The sequence below is a fragment of the Balaenoptera physalus genome (assembly GCF_965194825.1).
Source record: "Balaenoptera physalus genome assembly, chromosome: 7".
Taxonomy (NCBI): Eukaryota; Metazoa; Chordata; class Mammalia; order Artiodactyla; family Balaenopteridae; genus Balaenoptera; species Balaenoptera physalus.
In genome coordinates this window covers 66,765,907-66,783,428 of record NC_138886.1, presented here as the reverse complement: position 1 = coordinate 66,783,428, position 17,522 = coordinate 66,765,907, and the positions used below count along the sequence as shown (strand labels likewise).

General features: G+C 38.3%; 1 protein-coding gene across 4 annotated transcripts in view; it reads right to left on the bottom strand.

Annotated features, from left to right (window-relative positions):
- The window catches only part of CNTLN (centlein), a 366,460-nt gene that overhangs the window by 49,991 nt on the left and 298,947 nt on the right, over positions 1-17,522 (bottom strand). For all 4 annotated transcript variants that reach the window (XM_082467994.1, XM_082467993.1, XM_082467992.1 and 1 more), the window contains 2 exons: positions 17,073-17,210; positions 16,293-16,478 (listed from right to left, as the gene is read on the bottom strand). In XM_082467994.1, coding sequence (XP_082324120.1) covers positions 16,293-16,478; positions 17,073-17,210 — 324 coding nt within the window. The remainder of the gene's footprint in view (positions 1-16,292; positions 16,479-17,072; positions 17,211-17,522) is intronic.

The following is a 17,522-nucleotide window of genomic DNA, read 5'->3' as shown; positions in this document are numbered from 1 at the left end:
CCCTCATTTCTGTGCGAGGGCTTTCTCCATTCGCGGCGAGCGGGGGCCACTCCTCATCGCGGCGCGCGGGCCTCTCACCGTCGCGGCCTCTCCCATTGCGAAGCACAGGCTCCAGACGCGCAGGCTCAGCAGTCGTGGCTCACGGGCCTAGCTGCTACGCGGCATGCGGGATCCCCCCAGACCAGGGCTCGAACCCGTGTCCCCTGCATTGGCAGGCAGACTCTCAACCACTGCACCACCAGGGAAGCCCACATGACTGTTTTTGAATTATGGTTTTCTCAGGGTATATGCCCAGTAGTGGGATTGCTGGGTCATATGGTAGTTCTATTTTTAGTTTTTTAAGGAACCTCCATACTGTTCTCCATAGTGGCTGTATCAATTTACATTCCCACCAACGGTGCAAGAGAGTTCCCTTTTCTCCACACCCTCTCCAGCATTTATTGTTTGTAGATTTTTTGATGGTGTCCATTCTGACTGGTGTGAGATGATATCTCATTGTAGTTTTGATTTGCAGTTCTCTAAAAATTAGTGATATTGAGCATCTTTTCATGTGCCTGTAGGCCGTCTGTATGTCTTCTTTGGAGAAATGTCTGTTTAGGTCTTCTGTCCATTTTTTGATTGGGTTGTTTGTTTTTTTGATATTGAGCTGTATGAGCTGTTTGTATATTTTGGAAATTAATCCCTTGTTGGTGGCATCGTTTGCAAATATTTTCTCCCAGTCCGTAGGTTGGCTTTTTGTTTTGTTTATTGTTTCCTTTGCTGTGCAAAAGATTTTAAGTTTAATTAGATACCATTGGTTTATTTTTGTTTTTATTTCCATTTCTCTAGGAGGTGGGTCAAAAAGGATCTTGCTGTGATTTATGACATAGAGTGTTCCGCCTGTTTTCCTCTAAGAGTTTTATACTGCCTGGCCTTACATTTAGGTCTTTAATCCATTTTGAGTTTATTTTTGTATACGGTGTTAGGGGGTGTTCTAATTTCATTCTTTTACGTGTAGCTGTCCAGTTTTCCCAGCACCACTTATTGAAGAGGCTGTCTTTTCTCCATTGTATATGTTTGCCTCCTTTATCAAAGATAAGGTGACCGTATGTACGTGGGTTTATCTCTGTGCTTTCTATCCTGTTCCATTGATCTATATTTCTGTTTTTGTGCCAGTACCATACTGTCTTGATTACTGTAGCTTTGTAGTATAGTCTGAAGCCAGGGAGCCTGATTCCTCCAGCTCCTGTTTTCTTTCTCAAGATTGCTTTGGCTATTTGGGGTCTTTTGTGTTTCCATACAAATTGTGAAATTTTTTGCCCTACTTCTGTGAAAAATGTCATTGCTAGTTTGATGGGGATTGAATTGAATCTGTAGATTGCTTTGGGTAATACAGTCATTTTCACAATGTTGATTCTTCCAATCCAAGAACATGGTGTATCTCTCCATCTGTTTGTATCATCTTTAATTTCTTTCATCAGTGTCTTATAGTTCTCTGCATACAGGTCTTTTGTCTCCTTAGGTAGGTTTATTCCTAGGTATTTTATTCTTTTTGTTGCAATGGTCAATGGGAGTGTTTCCTTAATTTCTCTTTCAGATTTTCCATCATTAGCGTATAGGAATGCAAGAGACTTCTGTGCATTAATTTTGTATCCTGCTACTCTACCAAATTCATTAATAAGCTCTAGTAGTTTTCTGGTAGCATTTTTAGGATTCTCTATGTATAGTATCATGTCATCTGCAAACAGTGACAGTTTTACTTCTTCTTTTTCTTTTATTTCTTTTTCTTCTCTGATTGCTGTGGCTAAAACTTCCAAAAGTATCTTGAATAACAGTGGTGAGAGTGGGCAACCTTGTCTTGTTCCTGATCTTAGTGGAAATGGTTTCAGTTGTTCACCATTGAAAATGATATTGGCTGTGGGTTTGTCATATGTCGCCTTTATTATGTTGAGGTAGGTTCCCTCTATGCCTACTTTCTGGAGAGTTTATATCATAAATGGGTGTTGAAGTTTGTCGAAAGCTTTTTCTGCATCTATTGAGATGGTCGTATGGTTTTTATTCTTCAGTTTGTTAACATGGCGTATCACATTGATTGATTTGTGTATATTGAAGAATCCTTGCATTCCTGGGATAAACCCCACTTGATCATGGTGTATGATCCTTTTAATGTGCTGTTGGACTCTGCTAGTATTTTGTTGAGGATTTTTGCATACATGTTAATCGGTGATATTGGTCTGTAGTTTTCTTTTTTTTCGTGACATCTTTGTCTGGTTTTGGTGTCAGGGTGATGGTGGCCTCGTAGAATGAGTTTGAGAGTGTTCCTCCCTCTGCTATATTTTGGAAGTGTTTGAGAAGGATAGGTGTTAGCTCTCCTCTAAATGTTTGATAGAATTCACCTGTGAAGCCATCTGGTCCTGGGCTTTTGTTTGTTGGAAGATTTTTAATCACAATTTCAATTTCAGTGCTTGTGATTGGTCTGTTTATATTTTCTATTTCTTCCCGGTTCAGTCTTGGAAGGTTGTGCTTTTCTAAGAATTTGTCCATTTCTTCCATGTTGTCCATTTTATTGGCATACAGCTGCTTGTAGTAATCTCTCATGATCCTTTGTATTTCTGCAGTGTCAGCTGTTACTTCTCCTTTTTCATTTCTAATTCTGTTAATTTGAGTCTTCTCCCTTTTTTCCTTGATGAGTCTGACTAATGGCTTATCAATTTTGTTTATCTTTTCAAAGAGCTAGCCTTTAGTTTTATTGATCTTTGGTACTGTTTCCTTCATTTCTTTTCCATTTACTTCTGCTCTGATCTTTATGATTTCTTTCCTTCTGCTAACTTGGGGGTTTTTTTTGTTCTTTTTTCTCTAATTGCTTTAGGTGTAAGGTTAGGTTGTTTATTTGAGATGTTTCTTGTTTCTTGGGGTAGGATCTTATTGCTATAAACTTCCCTCTTAGAACTGCTTTTGTCGTGTCCCATAGGTTTTGGGTCGTCATGTTTTCATTGTCATTTGTTTCTAGGTATTTTTTGATTTCCTCTTTGATTTCTTCAGTGATCTCTTGGTTATTTAGTAGTGTATTGTTTACCCTCCATGTGTGTGTATTTTTTGCAGATTTTTTCCTGTAATTGATATCTAGTCTCATAGCATTGTGGTCAGAAAAGATACTTGATACAATTTCAATTTTCTTAAATTAACCATGGCTGGATTTGTGACTGAAGATATGGTCTATCCAGGAGACTGCTCCATCAGCACTTGAGAAGAAATTGTATTCTGCTGTTTTGGGGTGGAATGTCCTATAAATATCAATTAAGTCCACCTTGTTTAATGTGTCATTTAAAGCTTGTGTTTCCTTATTCATTTTCATTTTGGATGATCTGTCCATTGGTGAAAGTGGGATGTTAAAGTCCCCTACTATTACTGTGTTACTGTCGATTTCCCCTTTTATGGCTGTCAGCATTTGCGTTATGTATTGAGGTGGTCCTATGTTGGGTGCATAAATATTTACAATTGTTGTATCTTCTTCTTGTATTGATCCCTTGATCATTATGTAGCATCCTTCTTTGTCTCTTGTAATAGTCTTTATTTTACAGTCTATTTTTGGGACTTCCCTGGTGGCACAGTGGTTAATAATCCACCTGTCAATGCAGGGGACACGGGTTCGAGCCCTGGTCCAGGAAGATCCCACATGCCGCGGAGCAACTGAGCCCATATGCTACAACTACTGAGCCTGTGCTCTAGAGCCCACAAGTGACAACTACTGAGCCCGCACACCTAGAGCCCGTGCTTGGCAACAAGAGAAGCCATTGCAATGAGAAGCCCGCGCACTGCAACAAAGAGCAGCCCCCACTTGCCACAACTACAGAAAGCCCTCGCGCAACAATGAAGACCCGACGCAGCCAAAAATAAATAAATAAAATTATTAATAAATAAATAAATAAAGTCTATTTTGTCTGATATTAGAATTGCTACTCCAGGTTTATTTTGATTTCCATTTGTATGGAGTATCTTTTTCAATCCCCTCACTTTCAGTCTGTATGTGTCCCTAGGTCTGAAGTGGGTCTCTTGTAGACAACATACATATGGGTCTTGTTTCTGTATCCATTCAGCCAGTCTATGTCTTTTGGAGCATTTAATCCATTTACATTTAAGGTAATTATCGATATGTATGTTCCTATTACCATTTTCTTAATTGTTTTGGGTTTGTTTTTGTAGGCCTTTTCCTTCTCTTGTGTTTCCTGTGTAGAGAAGTTCCTTTAGCATTTGCTGTAAAGCTGATTTGGTGGTGCTGTATCCTCTTAACTTTTGCTTGTCTGTAAAGGTTTTAATATCTCCGTTGAATCTGAATGAGATCCTTGCTGGGTAGAGTAATCTTGGTTGTAGGTTTTACCCTTTCGTCACTTCAAATATGTCCTGCCACTCCCTTCTGGCTTGCAGAGTTTCTGCTGAAAGATCAGCTGTTAACATTATGGGGATATCCTTGTATGTTATTAGTTGCTTTTCCCTTACTGCTTTTAATATTTTTTCTTTGTATTTAATTTTTGATAGTTTGATTAATATGTGTCTTGGCATGTTTCTCCTTGGATTTATCCTGTTTGGAACCTCTGCACTTCCTGGACTTGACTATTTCCTTTCCCATGTTAGGGAAGTTTTCAAATATAATCTCTTCAAATATTTTCTCAGACCCTTTTTTTCCTCTTCTTCTTCTGGGACCCCTATAATTCAAATGTTGGTGCATTTAATGTTGTCCCAGAGGTCTCTGAGACTGTCTTCAATTCTTTTCATTCTTTTTTCTTTATTCTGCTCTGCGGTAGTCATTTCCACTATTTTATCTTCCAAGTCACTTATCCGGTCTTCTGCCTCAGTTATTCTGCTATTAATTCCTTCTAGAGAATTTTTAATTTCACTTATTGTGTTGTTCATCATTGTTCGTTTGTCTTTAGTTCTTCTAGGTCCTTGTTAAACGTTTCTTGTATTTTCTCCATTCTATTTCCAAGATTTTGGATCATCTTTACTGTCATTACTCTGATTTCTTTTTCAGGTACACTGCCTATTTCCTCTTCATTTGTTTCGTCTGGTGGGTTTTTACGTTGCTCCTTCATCTGCTGCATATTTCTCTGTCTTCTCATTTTGTTTAACTTACTGTGTTTGGGGTCCTATTTTCTCAGGCTGCAGGTTCGTAGTTCCTATTGTTTTTGGTGTCTGCCCCCAGTGGGTGAGGGTGGTTCAGTGGCTTGTGTAGGCTTCCTGGTGGAGTGGTCTGGTGCCTGTGTTCTTCTGGGTGGGGCTGGATCTTGTCTTTCTGATGGGCATGGCCATGTCCAGTGGTGTGTTTTGGGGTGTCTGTGAACTTAGTATGATTTTAGGCAGCCTCTCTGCTAATGGGTGGGGTTGTGTTCCTGTCTTGCTAGTTGTTTGGCATGGGGAATCCAGCACTGGAGTTTGCTGGCTGCTGGGTGGAGCTGGGTCTTAGCGTTCCCACCTCAGAGGCTGAGGCCTGACACCAGGCCAGGGCACCAAGACCCTGTCAGCCACACGGCTTTGAAGAAAAGGGTGAGAAAAAAGAAAGAAAAATAAATAAATAAAAATTTTAAAATAATAATAAATAAATAAAAAGAAGAAATTATTAAAATGAAAAAATAAAAAAAGAGCAACTAAACCAGTAAACAAATCCACCAATGATCACATGCGCTAAACACTAAACTAAGATAAACATAAAAATTAGAAACAAATCAGCCGCAGACAGCAAATCCCAAGTCTATAGTTGCTTCCAAAGTCCACTGCCTCAATTTGGGATGATTCGTTGTCTGTTTAGGTATTCCAGAGATGCAGGGTACATCAAGTTGATAGTGGAGATTTAATCCGCTGCTCCTGAGGCTACATGGAGAGATTTCCCTTTCTCTTCTCTGTTTGCACAGCTCCTGGGGTTCAGCTTTGGTTTTGGCCCCGCCTCTGTGTGTAGGTTGCCCTCAGGCATCTGTTCCCCACCCAGACAGGACGGGGTTAAACCAGTGGCTGATTAGGGGGCTCTTACTCATTCAGGCTGGTGGGAGGGAAGGGTACGCTAGTTATAACTGGAATGAGGGGTGAGCTTGTGGTGGCAGAGGCATGATGGTGCAACAGCCTGGGGCACGCCGTTTGTTCTCCAAGGGAAGTTGTCCCTGGATCACGGGACCCTGGCAGTAGCGGGCTGCACTGGCTCCCGGGAGGGGTGGTGTGGATAGTGACCTGTGCTTGCACACAGGCTTCTTGGTGGCTGCAGCAGCAGCATTAGTGTTACATGCCCGTCTCTGGGTTCCAAGCTGATAGCCGCAGCTTGCGCCCATCTCTGAAGCTTGTTTAGGCAGTGCTCTGAATCCTCTCTTCTTGCGCACTCCAAAACAATGGTCTCTTGCCTCTTCGGCAGGTCCAGACTTTTTCTCAGACTCCCTCCTGGCTAGCTGTGGTGCACTAGCCCCCTTCAGGCTTTGTTCGTGCAGCCAACCCCAGTCCTCTCCCTGGGATCTGACCTCTGAAGCCCAAGCCTCAGCTTCCAGCCCCCACCCGCCCTGGCGGGTGAGCAGACAAGCCTCTCGGGCTGGTGAGTGCTGGCCGGCATCGATCCTCTGTGCGGGAATCTCTCCGCTTTGCCCTCTGCACCCCTGTTGCTGCGCTCTCCTCCGTGGCTCCAAAGCTCTCCCCCCCGCCCACCCACCCCCGTCTCCACCAGTGAAGGGGCTTCCTAGTGCGGGGAAACTTTTCCTCCTTCACAGCTCCCTCCCAGAGGTGCAGGTCCCATCCCTACTCTTTTGTCTCTGTTTTTCTTTTGCCCTATCCAGGTACATGGGGAGTTTCTTACCTTTTGGGAAGGCTGAGGTCTTCTGCCAGCGTTCAGTAGGTGTTCTGTAGGAGTTGTTGCACATGTAGATGTATTTTTGATGTATTTGTGGGGAGGAAGGTGATCTCCATGACTTACTCCTCTGCCATCTTGAAGGTCCCCCCCAAGCAACTTTAAGACTCCCAAATTGTGCAAAACTTTTAAAATATTCCAATGTTAAAAACAATAGAAGCTTAAAAAAGTTTCACTCTGCTTGCATCAGTTGAATAATGGCTATCACTTATTGTCAAGGTAAGTAAAAACACTGTATGGCACAAAATAAACATTCAATTAATGTTAACTGAATTTCTAAAAATTTATGTCAGCCTTCTTGAACTTCTTGGAGTATCATGGGCTAGGAGTTGTCCCAATATTTGATTATATTTTCAAAGTAGAAGTACTTTCTTAGATTTACATCTCAACTTAAAGTCACTATGTTTTTCAATATTATAATATAATTTATTGTAAGCAGTGAGCTATAGTGTTAGAGCGAAACACAGCAAGCTATTTCATTCCAGTCTTATTAAGATCTAGTTTTCCAGCATTTATAATGAGTCTTGATCTGTGTTAGCGAACTACAAAAAGTTTTGAATTTCACTGAATCATAATGGACTGATTAGATTTTTCAGTAAGATTAGATTATTATGATGAAGGTTATAACTGGCTGCTCCAATACTGTGGAGTCACTCCTATCATCATAGTTTCTTGGAGAAGTAATGTCTTTTTTTTTTAACGGCTTCCTAAACAGCTTTATCAAGATATAATTTACATATTTTAAAGTTCACCCACTTAGTGTATTTTTATTAAAAACTTGTCTTTAAAAACAGCTGTCATTTACCTTTCTTATATAATGATAGGACAGAAAGAGCTAACTCAAATTGGATTTTATTATAAAACTGTTTAAAAATCATAATTAAGAAGTGATGTCACCAAAATATAGGTTGGGAGATCCAGCCTCCATCCCCCTCACAAATATCTACAGTTAGACAGATATCCACAAACAAAAATAAGCTCTGGAAGAGCTCAGGAGTCCACTTAAGAAATTTCAGCAACACAGTGGAGCAAAAAACCTGAGAATAACTCCACACAAAGAAAAAGAAGGGCAGTTTCGTTTTGCCTGCATCATCCCATACCCCAGGGTGGCACTGCTCAGTGCCAAGGGGGAACTGCCCAGTTCAAAAGAGTTCCCTCGCTGGGAAAGGGAGAATGAGGTGAGGAACCAACTTCCCCAGTTTTTCATATCACTGCATGAAGGACCCACTTCAGTTTCACACCACCCAGAGACTGACAAAGCTAAGACAAATAAAGACAGGTTGGAGCAAGGAAGAATGCCTGGGGCTCCCAATATCAGCTATGCAGCAAGAGCAGCTGTGGTTTACAGCTCTGTGCAGGATCCCAACAGCTTTCGCCACTGAAGAAACCAAAGCCCAGGACAGCTGCCATGACCCCCCTGCAGATTTCACCACTGTGATTTCCCCCCACAGGTTTCCACCTTCACGGATGCCACCTGACTGACTCCCTCCCTCTCCCCAACTGGACCCTCCAATCTGCACTGGAAGTCAGCTTGGCCTTTGCAGCTGCACAAGTGCAAGATGCCAGCCTAGACCCCTGCAGCTGATACACTGCCGTGCATGCATTTGGGGCTAACCCCTTCAGCTGTGGACCGGTTCGCCACTGGTCTGACTCCTGTCACTGGCCTCCAACGACATGCAAGTGCCTGTGGTGAGGCCCTGTAGCCATAGGACTACATGCTGACAGCTAAGGCCCCCACAGCTGTTTGTGGGCCCAGATCTGGCTCTGTCTCCTCTCACTGGCGTGCACCGCTGGGCTCACCTGCAGCTAGCCCCTCCACCTGAGCACCTGCACGCCAACACCCAACTCCTGTCACTGGCCTCTTCTGCCATGTGGAACCCTACATTAAGCAAAAAAAAAAAAAAAAATCTCAAAAAAATAATCTAACTTTACACCTCAAGGAACTACAAAAGGAACAAACTAAACCCAAAGGTAGTAGAAGGGAGGAAATAACAAAGAGAAGAGTGGAAATAAATAAATTGAGACAAAAAAAGACAATAGAAAAGATTAGTGAAACTAAGAGCTAGTTTTTTAAAGAGATAAACAAAATGGATAAACTTTTATCTAGACTTACCAAGAAAAAGAGAGGACTCAAATTAATAAAATTAGAAATGAAAGAGAAGATATTACATCTGATACTACAGAAATACAAAGGATCATAAGAGGATACTATGAACTATTATATGTCAACAAATTGGACAACCTAGAAGAAATGGATAAATTCCTAAAACATACAACCTACCAGGACTGAATCATGAAGTAACAGAAAATCTCAACAGATTAATAATGAGTAAGAAGACTGAATCAGCAATCAAACACCTTCCAACAAAGAAAAGTCCATGACTTGATGGCTTCACTGGTGAATTCTACCAAACAAAGAAAAATTAAAGTCAATCCTTCTCAAACTCTTCCAAAAAATGTAAAAGGAGAGAATACTTTCAGACTTATTCTATGAGGTGAGCATTAACCTGATACCAAAGCCGGATAAGGACACTACAAGAAAAGAAAACTATAGGCCAATGCCCCTGATGAATATAGATGCAAAACCTCTGAACAAAATACTAGCAAACTGAATTCAACAACACATTAAAAGGATCATACACCATGGTGAAGTGGATTTATTCCTGGACTGCAAGAATGAGTCAACATACGCAAATCAATAAATGTGATACACTACGTTAAAAGAATGAAGGATAAAAATCATATGATCATCTCAATAAATGCAGAAAGGGCATTGGGCAAAATTTAACATCCTTTCATGATAAAACTCTCTACAAACTGGGTATAGAAGGAACACACTGGAACATAACAAAGGCCATATAATACAAGCCCAAGCTAACATCACACTCAACAGTGAAAGGCTGAAACCTTTCCCTCTAAGATCAGGAACAAGAGAAAAGTGCCCACTCTCACCACTCCTATTCAACACAGTACTGGAAGTCCTAGCTAGAGCAATTAGGCAGTAAAAAGAAATAAAAGGCATCCAAATCAGAAAGAAAGAAATAAAATTGTCTCTGTTTGCTCATGACATGATCTTTTATATAGAAAGTCCTAAGGACTCCATCAAAAAGCTGTTAGAATTAATCAACAAATCCAGTAAAGTTGCAGGATACAAAATCAACAGACAAAAATTAATTAGTCGTGTTTCTATACACTAAGAATTAAACATGTAAAAAAGAAATAAAACAATCCCACTTATAGTAGCACCCAACACAATACAATTTTAGGAGTAAATTTAACCAAGGAAGTGAAAGATCTATACACCAAAAACTGTAAGACACTGATGAAAGAAACTAAAGAAGACACAAATAAATGGAATGATATCCTGATTAAAAGAGTGAATATTGTTAAAATGTCCATTCTACCCAAAGCCACCTAGAGATTCACTGCGACCTCTATCAAAGTTCCAATGGCATTTTTCACAGAAATAGGAAAAAATCCCCAAATTTGTATGAAACTACAAAAGACTGAATAGCCAAAGCAATCTTGAGAAAGAAGAAAGCTGGAGGTATCACATTTCCTGACTTCAAACTATATACAACTTAATAACAAAAACCCAAATAATCCAATTTAAAAATGGACAAAGGACCTCAACAGACATTTTTCCAAAGAACACATACAAATGGCCAACAAGTTCATGAAAAGGTGCTCAACCTCACTAATCATCAGAGAAATGCAAATCAAAACCACAAGATATCACCTCACACCTGTTGGAATGGCTGTTATCAAATAGACAAGAGATAACAAATGCTGACGAGGATGTGGAGAAAAGGGAACCATTATGTACCGTTGGTGGGAATGTAAATTGGTACAGCCACTATGGAAAACAGTATAGAGGTCCCTCAAAAAAATTAGAACTACCAGCAATCCCACTTCTGAGTACATATCCAAAGGAAATGAAACAGGATCTCAAAGAGACATATGCATTCCCATGGTCAGTGCACCGTTACTTGCACTAGTCAAGACATGGAAGTAACTTAAGTGTCCATCAATGGATTAATGGATAAGGAAAATGTGGCGTGTGTGTGTGTGTGTGTGTACACACACCCACACCCACACACACACACACACACACACACACACACACACACACACACACACACACAATGGAATATTACTCAGCCATGAAAAAGAAGGAAATCCTGCCATCTGTGACAACACGGATGGACCCTGAGAGTATTATACTAAGAGAAATAAGTCAGACAGAAAAAGATAGGGGCTGAGGGGAGGGGGAAATGAGATGTTGGTCAAATGACACAAACTTCCAGTTAGAAGAATAAGTTACAAGGATCTAATGTACAGCATATGACTATAGTTAACAATACTGTGTTGTATACTTGGAATTTGCTATGAGAGTAGATTTTAAATGTCCTCACCATAACAATAACAATAAAATGGTAATTATGTGAGGTTAAGGATGTGTTAACTACCCTTATTGTAGTAAACATTTCATAATATATACATGTATCAAGTCACCATATTGTATAGCTTAATCTTATACATTGTTATATGTCGTATCTCAATAAAGTTGGAAAAAAAATAGAAAAAAATCATAATTAACAGAGTAGATCAGTACCAAAGTATTAACAATTGTACTTATTAAAAATAAAATTATAATGCCCTATAAATGTTTTCACTAAAGAAGCAAGAAATTTATATGCCCAAATCATCGTACTAAATCTTACCAAGCAAGTACACATTGATAATTAAATGATTTAAGCTTCCAGCTAAATGTTGTTCTTTGGCTGGTATTTATTTATCAGCTAACAAAAGCCATCGAGGAGATGGAATTGAGCATATGACTCTCATATACAAGCACATTAACAAGCCTATATCAGTGCTCAATCAAACTGAGCAAATACTTCTAGAAATTTCCCTTGTGTGTTTTATTCAGTTATTAGGAGAATTCAAAGCCTCAGCTCTGCCACATATATCCAGTCCAGATGCTCAAAGCACTTGATTTTACTCCAGGGCAAAATTCCATATTCAAGACTAGATCTAGAACAGATGGCCACTCCTCTTCTATCATCTGGTTGTGCCCTATGCATAAGTGAAAAGAGTAAAGGGAACACAGATTCCATAACATGGCCAGAACAAACATTATTACTATTAGTACTACTAATAATATTTATTAAGTACTTTTGTGTACTTGATACCCTAATAAGCTCTGCACAGAATGAGTCCTGGTGATCATAATGTTCCACGTAGGAACTATGCACATTCTTTAACTATGCTCGTTAAGCAATGTGCATAGCTCTTGCCTTCACAGAGGTTTCAATCTGAGCAGTGATTAAGTGTCCTGCACCATTCTTAAAGCAGATGTAAAATCAATTCTTCAAGAATTTAGTGAGCCCTATTATGTGCCAGTACTTTGGGTAAATGAATGACAATACCCTAACTTCAAATTGATTATAATAATCTACTTGAAACAAAAAGAAAAATATGAGAGTTTGCAGTTATGTGTTAATTTATATGGTATATACAATAATTATTCAGGAGATAAATGATAGCCATACTACTAGCTGACACTCAGATAACACTGAGCATATTGGGCAATGTTTGAGCTTTATCTATATTAACTTATTTAAATCCTCACTTCAGGTATGTCCCATCATTACACTAATTCTATAGATGGGGAAACTGAGACACAGAGGATTAAGTCACTTGCCTGAGATAACAGAACTAGAAACTGGCAGAGTAGGGCCCTTTCCCCTTAACCACAGAGTTAAAGAAATGATTCATGAAAGAGGAAGGCCCTGAGCTAAACTGGAAGGATTTAGAGCAAAGAGAGAAGGATATGTCAAGGAAGAAGGAGAACTTGAGGAAAGGCAAGGCTGAACATAATCTGGGTGAAATTTGGAGAGTAGTGGGAAAAAAATTAGATTCTAAACAGAATAGGGTCAAATTATGGAAGGTCTTAAATTTTTAAAAAGGTGAAAGCTGAGCTGTAATGCAGTAGTGTTTAGGACGTCACTGATGGTATGTCACTGCGGATGGCAGCTCCTGAGCATTTCTGCCCAGTCCTAGGGTGGGCCATACGTGTGAGGAAGAGAAGGATGACAGTAATCTCCTTCCTCAGACCCAAATATCCAGTCTTTGCCAATGTTTCTGGTTTGGGCACTAGTTTGCTTGTGGCCCTTTATTAGAGAAATGGATTAAGCAGTAGAAGTGGTACCATTATCAAATACATATTGACCCTAAAACACAGTTAAGTAAAACAAATGTCAAATTACCATTAGAAGTCATGAGTGGTAAAAGGTGCTATTAAATACCAAACTGATAAATATTTTGTTATATAGATTCAATCCATAAAAGCAATGTTAGGCTTTAAAAAAAACACAATGTTTTCAAAACAGTATTAATGCGTAATATCACCTAGTAGTTATATGCAGATTATTGGGCCTCACCCCAACCAAGATTTTGATTCAATAATGCCCGCAATTATGAATTTTATTTAAATGCAATAGAATCTGTTGATTCTAATGCAAGCAATCTAAATACCAAACTGAAACAACATGGAAAACTTCTGAAAGAGTACTAAAAATATTTTATCCCTATCTGTTATCATTCTCTACTATAGGACCTTCAATATGCTACTCAAATTAAAAAGTCATGAAACCACGGCAATCGTGAATTTATGTACTAGGACATCTATACTCTATATCATTGTTGGTGAAATATATGAAGGATTAGTATGTTACTCTCGAACAACCAGAGATTAGACATTCACTATATCATTAAATACTATTCACATCCTTGGACATAAATAAGAAGTTTGTTTTTTATAAGATAATTTTTTGCCAAACTACTCTATGTGAAGAAGTACACCCATTACATTATCATAAAGGTCATGAAACTTCATCAAGTCTATAATAATCAGATATCTAATCATAAAATTCATTTTTCTATTTTAAAAACTTCTGGTTATCAATTCTTTTTTAAACAGGACACGTTCAAGGAATACTTTAGGAAAAACCATAATTAGCATTTGAGTAAATCTTATAAGTGTGCATTTCATATTTTACATATTGGCTAACAGTACAAAGAATGCAACTCTAAGCTGAATATAAAACAAGGAAAACAAAGGTTTATGAAGCTAAAAGTCATAATAAAAATAGCTCTACATCATGAGTAAAATAACGACAATATTCAATGAGAGTGCTTATCATAAGTTAAACAGTGAGACTATTCAACAAGCATTTGGAAGGAATGACATTTTAAATCAGGAAAAGGAAATATGATTAAATTAATAAATTTAAATTAATACTCTGCAATCATTTAGAGTCCTCTAAGGCAAGCATTATTGGTCTGACTTTATACCATTTGAAACCTTCATTGAAAGAGATAAAATGTTTTATTCCATTCATTTTGTAGATATTTTTTAAATGAGAAAACTCCCAAGGTATCTATGATTTCCAAAGAAACAAAGTAAGGGATTTGTTCTAAACGGGGTTCTATTAACACTGGCATAAAATGTTGTAAGCTGTTATTTTTAGAGGAATAAAGAAAATGGTACTATACATAAGATCCAGTTATTTGCCATCTTATATTCAACTTATAAGCCCAGGAATGTTAATTCTTATAAATAAGATCAATACCTAAGGGGGTAACTGATTTGAGAACACTAACGTATTTATATATATAATAATTATATATGCAGCAAGTCTAGTTGAGTGGTTCAAATAATAGTAGGGTTATTTAAGAAAGAAGACAGTAAGTGGTGATGTTATTTTATTCCATAGAAGGACATTTAAACTTTAATTATATAAAGATTCCATCAATTAAAAATATTTATATATTTAAGTAAGTTTCTACTGTTATGATAGGCAAGTTTTTAATAATATATGCCAGCCAAAGGAACAAGTAGCGGGAAGAACTCAATCTCATCGAAGATTGGTTTAAAAAAAAAAAAAGAACATTGCAACTTCAGGAGATAAAAGGGGGAAAGTAAAGAGTTACCCTCCCACAGTAGTCAAATTGTCTTAATTCTTATTTTTAAAGGCCAAAAGGGCTTTTATTAAAATTTCATATTCCTAAGAGAAATTCAATTTGATTAGTTAGTGATCATTATTGCATGCCAGCTCTTTGCAAGTCACTATGGTACATGTTGTGGAGGTAGAGATTAATAAAACGTTGTTCTTGACTTTAAGGAACTCATCATAATTTATATAATGGAAACAGATCCGTGTGCTGACTATAATACGAGGCAGAATAAAAGGCACTAAACAGGGGTGTAAACAACTCACAGTGGGATTGAAAGGAGTGGAGCAATCACCAGGTTCCCAGACCTCAGTGCCTCATATCTCTGAAACTAGAACTGCTCCTCCTGAGTTTTTCCAGAATAGTTAAGGGAGGAATACTGGCTGACCATGTTGGGCAGAAGTACAGACCAGAGGTCTAAAAATTCCTTATAAAGACTTTCAAACAAAACACCCATTTTAGCCTGGTATTCTCCTCTCCCCCACCACCCTCAGCTTTGGTGGTTCCTTGTGCAGCCAATGCCAGAACCGTTCTGGGAGTCTTCAGTGGTCAGATAATTTCCAGATGGTACACCCTTTGTAGACACTTCAGCTTGTATTCCTTTTGTCCTGCTAGATCATTTACCATTCCTCTATCCATTCCATGTGTGATAGGTCATGGGCTGGGGTGCAATGTCTCTTAACTTCAGTTATCATGGAGCAAGTTTCTGGTTGTTATTGCTTGGATGATTTTTAAAAGGAGAGTGGAATGAAAATGACTCAATTCTTTTGTCTTAAAATCTGTCTTGGGACTTCCCTGGTGGTGCAGTGGTTAAGAATCCGCCTGCCAATGCAGGGGACATAGGTTTGAGCCCTGGTCCAGGAAGATCCCACATGCCGCGGAGCAACTAAGCCCGTGTGCCACAACTACTGAGCCTGCTCTCTAGAGCCCGCAAGGCGCAACTACTGAGCCCACATGCCGCAATTACTGAAGCCTCAGCACCTGGAGACCGTGCTCCACAACAAGAGAAGCCACCGCAATGAGAAGCCTGCACATGCAACGAAGAGTAGCCCCCGCTCACTGCAACTAGAGAAAGCCGGCGTACAGCAATGAAGACCCAACACAGCCAAAAATAAAAATAATCAAAAAAAAAAAAAACCCCACCTGTCTCGGTTATGTGATTACCACAATTTCATAACTAAATTGACATTAAGAAAAGAATATTAATAATAGAGTGGACATTTTTAAACTCAAGCTATAAAAACAAATCTTTTATAGAGAAAATTTGAACAGTGTGGCAAGTAGGGTAGGGGAAGATGCTTTGTGGTTTAGGAAAGCAGAAAGGAACTTCAACGTACTTCCCAAACCATCTGAAGTAGGCCACTGCCCACTCTGCCTGAAGTAAAGTACAAGTTAGTAAAGCACAAAGAATTCAAACCTTCACAAATATGGTGAACTCTTCCACTTTCTCATTGGCTAGCAGCAATTTCTTCTGTGCACCTTCTAGGGCCTGCTCACTTTGCATTGCTAATCCTTGAAGATGCTTAGATGCTGCTGTTTCAATTTCTGCCATGGCAGATTCAGTCTCATTTATTTTTGATATGAGGAAAGTAAGCTTGAGATCCTGCAAAAGACCAGTAATCATAGAATAAAAAAATATTTCTTAAACAGATTTGGATGTTAGTTAGAGATGTCAGATAAGGAAAGGGTTTCATTACTCTCTCTGTATCTTGTATTCATTTTTATTTGAGTAAAATTGATGGTTGTTTTTGTTTATTTTCAATGAATATCCTGCACACATATTATCATATATTTATCATCAAAATTAGTTTATGCTTTTTAAAAATTATAAATCATTAAAGACATGGAAGCCATTTTAGACTGAAAGATTTCATATATCAAATGGAAGTATTTAATTGGTTTATAAGTTTAGGTGGACCTAAAAATTTATATACACTTACATAAATGCCAGTTCTTAACAATAGTTTTCATTTATTAGAAATTACCAAGACAAGTAAATCTGTCTCTCTAATACAGCACTACCTTTAATAGTAAACAAACTCTTAAGAGTTTTATGTAGAGACATAAATGTTCTTTGCAGTTATCTGAAACATTTAAATAGCTCATAGTAGTTTTGGGGAGAAAAAAAGGACAACTTTAAAAATGAAAAAGACATTATTACGGTCCATCTCCAGGCTAACATGTCCTAAAACCATACCTTTTTTTCTAACTCCTCTTTAGTTCTCTGATACATCTGTTCATACTGTGACTTCTCTTTTACAGCGACACTAAGTCTTTGCTTTAGTGAATTGATTGATACCTTCTTGTTGGAACACTCTTCAGTTAATGTCTTCACCTACAATAAAAGCATGAAGATAATTATTATTGGTAAAGGCATTCTAGTTCCATACTGTATTTGTTTCAAATGGAAACCAAATGAATACATGAATAAGTCTAGTTTATTTTCTCATAAATGATATCAAATTCAAGTATAAAATCTGTAGAACTCATACTGTGAATGAGACTAACAATCCTTAAATCAATAGCAAAACCCCAAAATTGCACAAAAAAGCATGAATATTGGTATGTGTAGCCTTCTATCTAATAATATAAAATTAATTTTAACGATATTTCCTTTAATTACTAACCTAAACTTCCTTAAGTAGGA